Source organism: Monodelphis domestica, chromosome 4 (genome assembly GCF_027887165.1).
Source record: "Monodelphis domestica isolate mMonDom1 chromosome 4, mMonDom1.pri, whole genome shotgun sequence".
NCBI lineage: Eukaryota > Metazoa > Chordata > Mammalia > Didelphimorphia > Didelphidae > Monodelphis > Monodelphis domestica.
Window position 1 is genome coordinate 26218706 of NC_077230.1, and position 13626 is coordinate 26232331.

The 13626-nt window shown below is 38.5% G+C and overlaps 1 protein-coding gene across 1 annotated transcript in view; it reads right to left on the reverse strand.

Moving 5' to 3' along the window:
- The window catches only part of LOC100017914 (cytochrome b-245 heavy chain), a 51468-nt gene extending 40108 nt beyond the window's left edge, over positions 1-11360 (reverse strand). The window contains exons 1-3 of the mRNA XM_001367018.3: positions 11246-11360; positions 7787-7882; positions 6058-6168 (exon numbers count right to left, since the gene is read on the reverse strand). Coding sequence (XP_001367055.1) covers positions 6058-6168; positions 7787-7882; positions 11246-11290 — 252 coding nt within the window. The 5' untranslated portion in view covers positions 11291-11360. The remainder of the gene's footprint in view (positions 1-6057; positions 6169-7786; positions 7883-11245) is intronic.
- Between the last annotated feature and the right edge of the window lie 2266 nt (positions 11361-13626).

A 13626-nucleotide genomic window follows, 5' to 3' on the forward strand; every position in this document is an offset into this window, starting at 1 on the left:
GGAAATTTTAGATAGTTATTAGGAATTTTAGGTATATTTATAGGGTATAAGATTAGTAATCTCTTTCCTTTCCTCTTTTCTATCTTTCTCTTTCTATATTGTGAATTATTAAAAGCTACTAGAAGTTTTCTTTTCTACTATAATATCATTTTATAACTGTACTATATTCTAATTAAAACTTAAATTATTAAAAGCTGCTCTCTTATTTTGTCAAAGCTCCTATTTTAACCCTTACACTGCCCTGACTTACCCTGTGGTGAGGCTGGTTTTGAGTCCAAAAGACTGAATAAAATCTTAGAACTGGAAAGCAACTTAAAGGTGATTATATAATGCAGGTTCCTTTTTAAAATAAAATTATTGTTACCCCATTTTATAAAGGGGGAAACTGAGTTTTATGAAAATGATATGACTTTGCCAACACCACCTACCTATCTAGTTACCAGCAGAGCCAAGTCAAGAACAGAATTCTTCTGACTTCTAAGTTATACCATGTTCCTCTCAGTGCCATAGTACCTCTAGAGGCAGCCTCAAAGCCAGGAAGACTTGGGTCCAACCTCCAATACAGACTAGCTATGTGATTCTGGACATATGGTGGGTCTCAATGTTTTCTGTTGAAAAGATGTTGCCCTATCTTGGTAGAGGGAGTTTCTTTCCCTGAGAATTCCCTATAGCAATGAAATCACAGGTCCAGATCCTTCTCTTCAGCCCTGTCTCTATTCTTCTCTCTCTACCTCTCCCTGTGCCTCTCTGTCCCACCTTCTCTCTCTTGATTACATGGAGGACCCTAGTGAGACCTGCCATCACAAACAGATTGCTAACTAGAGATAGTAGCCTGACTGCAATGCACTGGGGTTGCAACTTAGTTCCATGGGGTAAGAAAGATTTCTTCAGACTACCCTGATGAAAATTGTCAGTTTCTCATTATTCACTTCCTCTACCATGGATTACCAGATGAGAGAGAGAGGTGGGGGGAGGAGGGAGAGAGAGGGAAGAAGGGAGGGAGAGGGAGAGGGAGAGAGACAGTCAGAGACAGACAGAGACAGAGACAGAGACAGAGACAGAGACAGAGAGAGAGAGAGAGAGAGAGAGAGAGAGAGAGAGAGAGAGAGAGATGGAGACAGAGAGACAGACATAGAGACAGACACAGACACAGAGAGACAGACACAGAGACAGACACAGAGAGACAGACAGAGACAGAGTGAGAGACAAAGACAGACAGAGACACAGAGAGACAGACAGAAAGAGACAGACAGACAGAGCCAGAGACAGGACCAGACAGACAGACAGACAGAGACAGAGATAGAGACAGAGAGAGAAAAGAGAGAAGTGTGGAGGGAGACAAGAAGGAGAATGTATCTTCAAAGAGGAGCCAGAGGAGGACTGTGCTGGAGGAGTCTTCAATGGGACTTGGAGAGCCAATAGTTAAATTTCATTGTGAGCACTTCAGTTGCAGAAATCATCAAATCTATAAATCAGGGCATGATTTATTGTTTTGTTGGTGGTGTAGACCAGTGCTATAAAGCCCAAATAGAAAAAGAGACTATTAACTATACATAAGGATGCTTGCCACCACATATTGAATTACTTTTAAAATGTAATATTGCCTATGTTTTATTGCATTTTAACATATTTTATTTAACTCTTAACTTTAACTATTTAATTTATTATTTAACTTATTTTATTCTGGTTTTGACTACTTACAGGAGTGTTTGGGGCTACATTGTGGATTGCATGTTTGGCCCCTTTGTTGTAGACTTAAGAAAGTGGTGGAAAAAACCATGCAGATTAAATTTAAAAGTATGATTTTCACAGAATTTTTTGGAGAGGATCAACTGTTTAGAATTTATCAGCACACATGCACAAGCACACACACTTACACCTTTTGAGCCATAGAAACTCTTTGCTACTGTGAAGGGTTGATTAAGGTTAAAGAAAACCTTGCAAAGCAGATACAATGAATGGAAGCTTGAAGATCTGTCCATCAAGGAAAATTCCAAAGGAGAGTGTGACCAGGTGGAAGGGAATTTGAACAAGCTGGCACAAACTGTTTCTTACTCACTCTTTTTCTTTTCTCTGTATTTGCTTTTGTTTCACTCCAGCAAGTCACTCATTGCTTGTCACATCCTGCAAAACCATTTTTTCTATCCCCTTGTATAACACTAAGTATTTTGTAGTCCTGGCTTCATAAATTCTTTCTGCCATGCGATACAACCTCTGCATATTTAGGTTTAGCTCCTGATTTTATAGCTTCCCTCATGGATTCAATGTCTGACACTTTCTTGTCAATACATAGTCTGCAATGCTTACAGCACAAGTTTGCTTTTATTTATAATATGTCTTTCCCTGTGTGCCTTTATTATTATTTGCCTCATATTCCTTCTTTAAATAACAGTCCTAAATTAGGTGTCCAACCTTGTGACACAGGAAACACTTTCTGTTTTCTCCCTGTCCCCTGATCTATTGACATGAGGGTCTAGAGCCGCAGTTCTCAACCTCTCAATTTGTAGGAATGAGAATATATAATGCATATCAGGTATTTACATTCTGAATCATAACTGTAGCAAAATTACAGTTTTGAAGTAGTCACCAAAATAATTTTTTGGTTTGGGGTCACTGCAACATGAGGAACTGTATTGTGGGGTCATGGCATTAGAAAGATTGAGAACCACTGGTCTAGAGTATGTCTTTATAGTATGCAAGTTCTTAATTTCCACTATCTGTTTTTGTTTCAATGATTCCTCTGCACTTTGCAGTTTTTGTTTTAGTTCCTGCATTTCTGCCCGTTGTTCAGTATGATTCTCCCATAAGTAAACTGTAGCCTCATGGAGTTCAGACAGATTACAGTGTCATATTAGGGGAAATAGTTTTTGAAGAAGTTTTTCCTATGTGAGGTGCAACCCCAAAGGAACTGTCTTCTCACATGAACCACAGACTCTTCTGAATCTTTCTCAATACCCATGATAGTGTGCTGTTTCGGACAGGCGATCTATAAAGCTAGCAGGATGTTCTGTACTTTATTGAACCAATTTATCAAATTTTCTCCATGCATTGGGTTTTGAACAAAAGGATTTTATGACCTGGAGAAGATCCTCCCTACATTTTCTTAAATATGTCCTGCATGTTGGGTTGAAAAAAATCAAAATCTTCTCTCTGCTCTTCAGTAAGCCAGTTCACTATGGTGCTATCATTTCTCGTCCTATCAACAAATTGCCTGTGCTCGTGGGGGCTGAATAATTCTGAAAGGAGGAACTCTGCATCCTCAAAATTGGGTTCAAAGATTTTAAGTGCCCTTTTTAATTCCTAGAGAGCTCGGTAGGGCTCGCTGACAAATTTTGGAAATCTACAGCGTACAGATTCGAGTTCTTAGGTAGAAAACTGTTTGTGCCCTTTGGAATGAACTTCACCTACAGTGTCTGATATCTTTGCAATGTCCCTGAGTGGAAAAATTTTTTCAGCCTCATTGTTGGTGTCCTTGCCTTTTTCCTTGCCATTTTCTTGAACTCCAGTCTTATTCTTTCCCTTTGATTTACTATCTTTCTTTGTTATCTTTGTCCTTAAGCCTGGTATCTTCCTGCCCACTTCCATCCTTAGCCTGGACTAATCCCTATTTTTTCGGAAACTCCTCACACATATTCTTCACTAGCTATTCCAGGTTTGTATCTACAACCATGATCTGAGCTGCCTTCTTTGGTGTTATGAACTTTATGATATTCCTTAGATAAGTGAAGGTCTGTATGGCAGCCATGGTGAAAACATACATCTGGGTAAGGATTTGCCATATCACAGTGTCAGTAGTGAAGGGTATGTTCATTATAAATGAAGTAGAATTGGCAGAATTGGATATAAGATCTACAGTATCCATCAAGATGCTAGTCACTTCACTGTACATTAGATTATAAATCCAGTAACAGGCAATGATTGAAAGTACCAACAGTCCACAAATTACTTGTAGAAACATCTTTTTTTTTCCTTTTCTTTTCTGTCACTGTTTTTTGGGAAGGCTAAGGCCTTTTCCAGGGCACCAAATTGTATTAGGGGGTTCCTTTTACTGGGTTGTTTAAGGTAACAAAGTGCTGGGCAAACACACTGAGAAATAAGGTAATAGGAAAAACAGAATTCTTTCCTCTCCCCCCACCCCCCAATTCTGCTATCTTTTCAGTTGGAGTCAAGCAGGGATTCAGAATTGATAAATTGACTAAAGCTTTTAACAGACAAATCACTCTCTATAATGCTGGAAATAGGGATTTATTTTTAAAGGAAAAGAAGGGTAAGGGAATTTAGATGGGAGAGAGGGAATTTAGGATTTCCCTAATCTAATATAACTCTCAATATAAATAAGTTGTATAGTCTTTAAGATGGATGATATTAGCAACTTTCAAAGATCTTCAGAGCCAAGTCCCAAATCTTTCAGGGAGAAACTAATAGACAGAAAGGCAGAGGTATTTCTCTATAGCTCCTTCTTCAAGGTCCACGGAAAAAGTGAGTAAGAAACAGTTTGTGCCAGCTTGTTCAAACTGCCTTCCACCTGGTCACATTCTCCTTTGGAATTTTCCTTGATGGACAGATCTTCAAGTTTCCATTCATTGCATCTTCTTTGCAAGGTTTTCTTTAGCCTTACTCAATCCTTCACAGACTACTAAAATAAAATCTGTTGAGTTCTCAGTTAATGGACCCCTCATGAGTTCAATTTTCAAACCATGACTTTTCCTTTGGCTAAGAAGAAACTCTGTAGATATTTGTTATGGATATTATCAGTAATATATAAATTGCAATCGGTTATATAGCAAAGATTTTTTTAAGTTTATCCTTTGTTCAAAGCAATGGGTTTGAGTAGTTTATTCTTCATTTAAAAGGTCACACTTGTAGATATGTGGCTTACTCAGCACAACCAAGAAATTATTACAGCATGACCCAGGAAAAACTTCATAACTTTTCTTAAAGAATCTCAAATATTCCTCATTATTCTTTTTGGGGGGATGGGTGGAATAGAAAGGGGTTTGAGGGAGACGAGTAAGATAGTTAGTTACCTCTTATTCTAGTTTAGAATTTATAAAAACTGCCTAGCAAATACCCCTAATTAAGAAAAGCATTTCTGCTAGGTAGTAAATCCTATAATCTGGAACTTTAGTAAAGATGAAAAAATTAAGACAAGGAATCCTATGATTTTTGGTGTTTTGGTCGTGTCTGATTTTTGTGACCCCATCTGGGGTTTTCTTGGCAGATACTAGAATAGTTTGCCATTTTCTTTTCCAGTTCATTTTACAGATCAAGAAACTGAGGCCAGCAGGATTAAATGATTTGCCCAGGGCCATCTTGCTAGTAAGTGTAGTAAGTGTCTGAAGCCAAATTTAAACTCAGGGAGATGAGTCTTCCTGACTTCTAGGTTCAGCCACTCATTGGGCTATCTAGCTACCCAGGAACTCTAAAGATCTTATTTTAAAAAGTAGACTTTTGGATGCAGCTAGCAATTGAGAGCCAAGTCTAGAAACAGGAGGTCCTAGGTTCAAATTTGACTTCAGACACTTCCTAGCTGTGTGACTCTGGGAAAGTCATGTTAACCCCCATTACTTAGCCCTTTCCACTTTTCAGTCTTGGAACTGATACCTGGTATTGATTCTAAAACAGAAGTTAAGGGTTTTAGTTGTTTTGTTTTGTTTTGAGTGGATTTTTGTGAATCTGCTCCAAGAAGGGCAAGACCCTGGAAAGTAAGAAACTTTTTTGGTTGGGGAAAGAAGAGGGGAAGGAAGGGAGAGAAAGAGAACATGACAACAAGAAGGAAAAGGCAAACTCATCAATGTCACTTTGCCCAGGTCCAGCCATGCCCAGAAGACTCTGGATGACTCACATTTTTCCCCACTAGAAATCTGAGGGCAGGAACCATATTTGTATTATTGACTGACTGACTGACTGGGGACACTTGTTTTGCTTCTCCCAAGGAAAGATCAATGGACCATTAAAATGTGGGAATCTGAAAACATAGCAAGAATTCAACAGATCCCTTCATAGCCCAGGAGCACCTCTGATGGGATAAATGTCAGTTTTTCTTTTCTGTCTTACCGCGCTAGAACCTCTGAGGAAGGAAAGCAGGTTTCTGCAGACAGGCAACAGGATCAGCATACAGTTGAAATTCAGGCAAGCAGCAGGTGCTCTTGCTAGGGCCAGAGCAGGCTAAAATGCAAATGTAAAAGGGTACAGTGAATTCCAGAAATAGTCTTTCATTTATTAAAAATTTTAACGTCAATGTTGAGTTTTGAGAGAGAGTTAGATCCATAGGTCCTGTTCCTAACTCTATTTAGTTCAGGATTCATTTTCTGAGTATGAAGCAGTGCCTTTAACTCAGCCTGAAGTCTTATTAATCAGCCTAACCACCAGTCCTTTGAATTACTGGAGTCTTCTGGGCTCTGCCTAGGATGACTCTAGTCACATAAGGAGCCCCAAGACCTGGGAGAGAGGGGGCAGAGAAAAGTGGGGCCAGAAAGGAGTTCTCCCTTAGTAGAATCATCTTCCTTGAACCACTGGGAATTCTGTAGGCAGGTCATGAATGTCCTTTCCAGGAGAATAGGAATCATTTCTATTTCTAACGAAGGAAAAGACCTAGAGGTTAAAATAGAATTCTGAGCTATTTCCCCCTTTCCCCAGTTCCGAAGTCTCTGTCTTAGCCTGTTTATTTGGGTGTAGTCGTTTTGATAGTTCCTTAAAGTCTTCATGAGGAAAGAGAAAACTTTTTTTAAATGATGCTTGGGAGCAAGCTTCCCATAGATAAAGGTCATGAGTAATCATTTATAGGATGTAATTTGAAAGCCCATCCATAAATATATCTTCTGTTGGCTCGCTGCAGCAAAGCTCTTCCCTCTTACCTGACCTAAGACTTGAATTCAACAACAAACACTCATGTCAATAGAAGACCATTATTGAAAGGCCCTTGGGTTTCTTGGGAAGGAGTTGGACGCCTTTACTTTCTCATCTGACATTGGTAATTTGTCAGATTAACCAATTGCAACTTTGGAAGATTATAGAGAGCCTCGGAACATGACACCGAGAAGTCCTGGGTATTGGTCCTGGGTGGGAAGAAAGGAGAGAAGGGGGCAAGTAGACTTTGGTGGATCTGATTCAGGAAGGGCAGCCCCTGCAAAATAAGAATTTTTTTTTGGCAAAGGGGGGCGTGGGGAGAAATAAAAGGTGACAGCAATAAGGGGAATGCCACAAGTAAACTCATCAACCCCATCCAGAACCAGCCATGCTCAAGATGGCAAGGGATCTATTCCTATGCTGGCAATACATAATAAGATCTATTACTCTTATTTTCGTATCATCATTGTTTTCATCATTATTAAAGACATTTGATAATTATTATTTGCTAAGTCATATAAATGTTACTTTCAGTAAGCCAGAAAGCTTTCTCAAGAGGAAATACATCAGCTAAGGCTCATTTTTATTTTAATGCACAAGGTACCACATTCTACACAATATAATCATTATACTTCTTATATCTCATTTTAACCTGGGATCTATGAATTTGTATAATTTTTTATAATTGTATCTAAATATTTCTTTCTTTCTAATACCTTTGTATTTTGTGTTATGTACATAAAAGCATTACATCAAAGAGGGGTCCATGGATTTCATGAGACTGCCAAAAGGGTCTATGATACAAAAATGCTTAGAATTCCTTTGTTAAAGGTTCTTATTTCCCAAAGTGAAAGAAGGTGGTTAAGGTAAACTCAAAAGGACACTGAATGATGTCTGTAGCAAAACCACTTTTAATTCAAGAAGGCTTTGTACTTACCCCAAGAAGCTTGCGTGTATAAAAATACTTGTCTGGAAGATCATAGACTCGGTAGTACCAGACAAAGAGGAAGGCATTTAATCCCAGCCACACCAACTGCATGGAACAGAGAATCTCGTAAAACAAGTCTCCAGGCTTATTGCAATAGGTAAATACCATGAAGAATGTTGCTTCCACCTAAACCATTGCATGTCAACCCCAGATCTCTACTGGGACTATGCCAACAAGATTACTAAAATATGGTACATCTCTGAGCAAATCCCTTGATGTATGTTAGCCTTAGTTTCCTCGTCTGATGATGCAGTGGACAGAAGAAAACCTGAGTCAGGTTCAAATTCCATTTCAGACACTAGCTATGTGACCCTGGGTAAGTAATTTAACAATCTCTATTTGCCTCAGTTTCCTCAATTGGGGATAATTATAGTACCTGCCTTACAATATTGCTGTGAGGATCAGATAATATTTTTAAAATGCTTAGCATATCTGGAATGTAGTAAGCACTTAAAATACTCTTTTACTTCTTTCTCATTTATAAAATAGGATCACTCAAGCTTGTACCACCTATTTCATAGGTCTGCTCTGAAGGAAAAATAAGATGTAAAGCTTTTGAAATTGCAAGGCACTATATGGGGACAGGTGAGGCATTGAATGGATAGAGCACTGATCCTAGAGTCAGGAAGAGACATTTACTAGCTGGGTGACCTTGGGCAAGTCAATTAACCCTATTTGCTACAGTTTCCTCATCTATAAAATGATAGAAGGAAATGGCAAACCACTCTAGTATCTTTGCCAAGAAAATCTCAAATGTGGTCATAAAGGGTCAGACACGACTGAACAACAACAAAAGCATACAAAGGTTAGTGGTCTTCTTTTCCTTGTTCTCCTCTTTCTTATCTTTCTCTTCGAAGGCACCCATCTCTCCCGTCCCACTCCTATGTCACTCTACCTTGTTATCTACTGTCATTTTAATAGCTCCAGTTCAACTTCCCTTATTACTTGTTCTTTTACCCTCCTAACCTACTCCTCTTTTCTTGTTTGTTCCAGGCTCTGCTCACAGATAAATAATTCAAATGAAAAATTTTCAGAGTGAGGGATTTTTTTTTAATGATGGCTATTCACTTATCCAGAGATAGTGGGGTCTGGAGAGAAAAGGAAGAGGAGATGTTTCATTTTCTCTTCCATGGTCCCATACGTTCTTCCACACACTGCATTTTTTTTTAAGAGAAGATATAGAGAGCATGGATGACCCCCAGGGCTCTCCCTGGGAAAGGGAAGGGTGACCAGACCTAGAATAAAAATATGAAAAACATTTCTGGGTCAGGATAAGGGTCACCCCAGAATCGATCCATCCTGCAGGAGGACACATGGCAGTGACTGGGGGTGGTGGTGGTGAGGAGCCTTTGCTTCAGCAGCTCACACTCAGCTATTATTGGCCCAGACCTTCTCTGTTATGCCTATAATTTATAAGACCATAAAAAGCCATAAAATACTAAAAAGCAATAAAAGTCAAAAGACTAGGAAAAAACTTATCTTTCTTCATAATTTAAAAAGAGTATTTAAAGCTACTTTTTCCCCCCCACATTGCTATTCATTTGCATTTTTCACATTCATCACAGTGCCTTTTATCACAGTTCTTTAAGTTACTTAGATGGATGTCACTTTGGAGAAAAAGTTTAGGGGGAAGCCTAGGATTTTTCTAAACCTGGGTGTTATAAAAGTCAATGATAGTCTAGGCTTCTCAGAAGTCACGGGGAGTCAAAAGCGCAGTTTCAAGGTCTCAGCAAACCTGTTTTACTTGTTTTATCCATTAGAGATTTTATTTTATCTAATTGGATTACAAAGCATCCAAAAAGAAGAATAAAAATGTTAGCCTCCACTTTTTTATACAGCACTATCTTTTTTACTTTCCTTTTTATTTGGCATCATAAATATCATTCTAGCATGAAACCCCCCCAAATTCTCTAGCAAAGTTTGTTCAAACCCCTACTTGTAACTGAGTTGTCAGCATTAGCCATTAATTGTAGCTGCTCACTTTCACAAAGTGAAAGCACAATGTATATTCTTTGAAATAACCTTGTTGACAAGTATTCCTAGTACTGTTGTGCCTTTCTTATAAATGAGGTAGCTGGGGTCAAGAAATGTTTTGCCCAGAATTCCACATTTAGTGATAACTAAGCTGGGATTCAAAACTAGTTTGCTCCCGACTCCAGATCAAACTGACTACATCTCGCTGTCCCTCTCGCCCTTGGTGATGCTTCCCCTTTTCCTATGCTTCCCTCCAGCTCCCCATTTTTGGATCACTTTTGGTTTCGGAAATTCCTGGCATGGAAACTTCCTCCACTGATGCAGATTGGAACATCTGTAAATTACAGCCTTAGAGAAGAATCTGTGACAGTCAAGTTCACTTGAGAGACTGTCGCTTATCCCTTACGATACAGGGAGTGCTTAGCACATGGGAAATACTGAACAAATGTCTGTTGATTGATGGATGGATGGATTTGCCAGAGATGAACTTAACCTGATTTTTCTCACGAAAAGGCACCATTCTCTATGTACTACACAATAATATCTCTCAAGGCTGCAATTATATTAACCTAATAAAACAATATTGAAACACTCTTTTTATCCCTTTTCCTGAGACCTTCATTTCAAGGCTACAGTTGATTTTTTTCAGATTTTTTTAAAAGACAAGAAAGAATGTTTTTGACTTAAATACCAACAAAATAGTAGCACAGACAGTCTTTGATTTACAGAAACAGATGTGGAATCAGAAAGACAGGTTCCAATTCTATCCCCCACATACTTTGCAAGCCTATTTAAATTTCAGATATTATTATCCAGGAATTCAGAAAGCAAGAGAACTTTTTCAGCCTGGTTAGTTTATTTGGCCTAGTTATCCTAAATTATCTCTACTTCAAACTGAGCCCAAGTAAAGTGAGTTGTGGGCTGGAGGAGGGGGAAGAGAGCGGTAAGGAGAAGAAGCTAGGAATGTTTCATACTCATTCATGAGAGTTCCATATCACTTTGGAAGATCATATGAACATTCTAATTAGCCATTATTTTTATATCATCATATATGTATATAAATATAACTACATCATGAATAGAAATAAAGACACTTTTAAAAAACATTAGAAACTGGAACCTCAGTTCATTAGCATGAAATGTAGTTTTCTTCCATCATGAAATGTTCATTAATTTAATCACTCAAGTGACTTAAAAACAGTTTCTTTAATATTATAATTTAATATTTTATAATATTTTCTTCCCTTCAAATACAATTATTCCCATGAAAAGATGTCAGTGATGGAAATGGTATTTTAACAGACCTTCTGATAAAGCAAATTAAATTAATTCTAACTAAAATATGGTGGGGGTAGAGGTAGTAAGACCCTTTGCTTTTTTCTCATTTCCAGAAGAAAGAGACAAGTAAGAATTAACATTTTAGATTGTACTCACAATGACAAAGATGGAGAGCCCTTCATTCACTGCCCAGTTACCCATGACTGCTTGAGATGACTGTCCTGACTGCACCCTTTCTTCTGTACTATGTCCCTTTTTCCTTTGAGGAAGTGAAAATACTAACGCTGGTGAGAAATTTATTTCCTTTTCTACTATCAAAAGTTAGGTAACCATTGGTCAATAAAGGATAATTTCCATGCTTAATTTAAATGTTTAAACCACAGCCTTTTTTTTTAAGTGTGGGGTTTTTTAAAATGTTGCAATCTTAACAAGGGTATAACAGAACTATTTTGATGAATTGAGAGGCAATGTTTGAATTTTTAAAATGTGCCTCCTGTTTGCATTCATGGGTATTTTGTGCAACAAGGGTTTATTATTATTATTATTAATTCTTCAATCTTGCAATCACTGAGATGGAGGAAGCTTAGTAGATTCAGGAAAAGTGTTTGAAAAATTGCTGGGTCTGGAGATCAGAATTTTCTCCCCTAGGTTTAGCATGAAACAGCTAAGAGGGGTCAGAGGAGAGAGATATCACAAAATCAGGGGTTTTCAGGGTCTCAACAGACTCCAGAGGCCAACTATAGTTGAACTGGATCTCTAGTTAGGTCAGTCCCTACCAGAATGAGAATCACTCCTCCAACATATCCAAGGAACAGACCCTTGCTTCTAGTCCTGGAGGGAGAAGGAACCCATTACCTCCCTAAGGTAGCCCATTGTGCTTTAGCGTAGCTTTGACTTGAGAAGTTTTTCGTGATATCAAAGCCATAATTTGCTTCCTTGAATTGATTCTGCTCTCTGACATCTAGCAGAATAAGTTTAGAACCTTCTTCCCTATAACAATCCTTCAAATCAAATAAAAATCTAAGATTACTATCATGCCACACTAAATTTAATCTTCTTCAGGCCAACTATCTAGAGCATCTCAAACTGGTTATCCTATGGCATGATCTTGAGGCGCTTCTCCATCCTAATTGCCATCCTCTGAATGCTCTGCATTTTATCATTTTTCTCCTAAAACATGATTCTTAGTTCTGAATGCAGTTCTCTTAATATGGTATGTCTAGGTCAAAGTCCAGGGGAAACATGAAGAAATATTATATTCCCAATCTAATTCTGCTCATTCTATCTCTCCTAGGGCACCCTGAGATCAGAGGATGATAGATTTGGAACTGGAAGGAACTTTGGAAATCATCTAGTCCAGTCCCTTTAATTGATCTACCCCAGGTCACATAGTCTGGGACAAGATTGAACCCAATTCCTCCTGACTCTCTAGGGCAGCTAGGTGGCACAGTGAATAGAGTGCTGAGCCTGGAGTCAGGAGGACTCTCCTAGTTCAAATCTGGCCTCAGGCATTTACTAGCTGTGTGGTTCTGGGCAAGTCACTTAATCCTGTTGGCCTCAGTTTCCTCATCTGTACAATGAGCTGGAAATGGAAATGGTAAGTCATTCTAACATCTTTGCCAAGAAAACCCCAAATAGAGTAATGAAGAGTTGGACAGGATTGAAATCAACTAGACAACAGCTATTTCTCAGCTTTAAGTCCAGTTCTCTGTCTACTACACCAAGCTGCCTCTTGATTGCATGAGCCCCTTTTGGCTGCCATGTCATTGATGGCTTGTATTGAATTTTCAGTACACTAAAAGCTCAGAACTGAGCTTAACTGTTAAAGAGATGAGTATAAATTATAGCAGTGAGAAAGACAGGGCAATGAAGTCGGGAGGATGGGATGAAGAGGCGTTGGGGAGGGGAGAGGAATGAAAGATAGGGGGCATAGAATGATGATAACATTAAATGGAGAATCTACTTCTGTCCCTGCTCTTGTAAAAAAGAATCTACTTTACTCTCACCAGTAGATTAAAACAAAAAAATTAGTTTGCCTCCTCCAAAGATTTATAAAAAGATACCAAACTAGCACCTGGTTCAGCAAATGGTTGTGCCTCAGCATAGATCCAAGAAATGGTACAATATTTATCTATTTCTTTTCCCAAAGGAATTCCCTGACCTGTCCCTTCCCATCACAATCATTTTAAGGGGAAAAGAAATCAGAGTCTTTTCTTTATATAATTTATTCCTCACTATTTTATTTTTATTTTCCTGCTTAAAGTAGCAAATCAGGCAAGAAAACAGAGATCTTTCCAAATTTGGGAACCTTACTCAGTTTCCCAGATGGAAACAGTGATGCACACCAATAGGAACTAAAATATTTTTATTTCCTAGGATTGAGTTTGAAAGGCACTAAGGTTCAGTGGAAAGAAAGCTGATCTGTAGGCTAGGAAAGCCTGAGTTCAAGTCCTGACTCTGACATAGTCTTGCTATGTGACCCTGGGTAAGTCGCTTACCCCCATTCCCTAGACCTTACTGCTCTTTTGCTTTGGAAC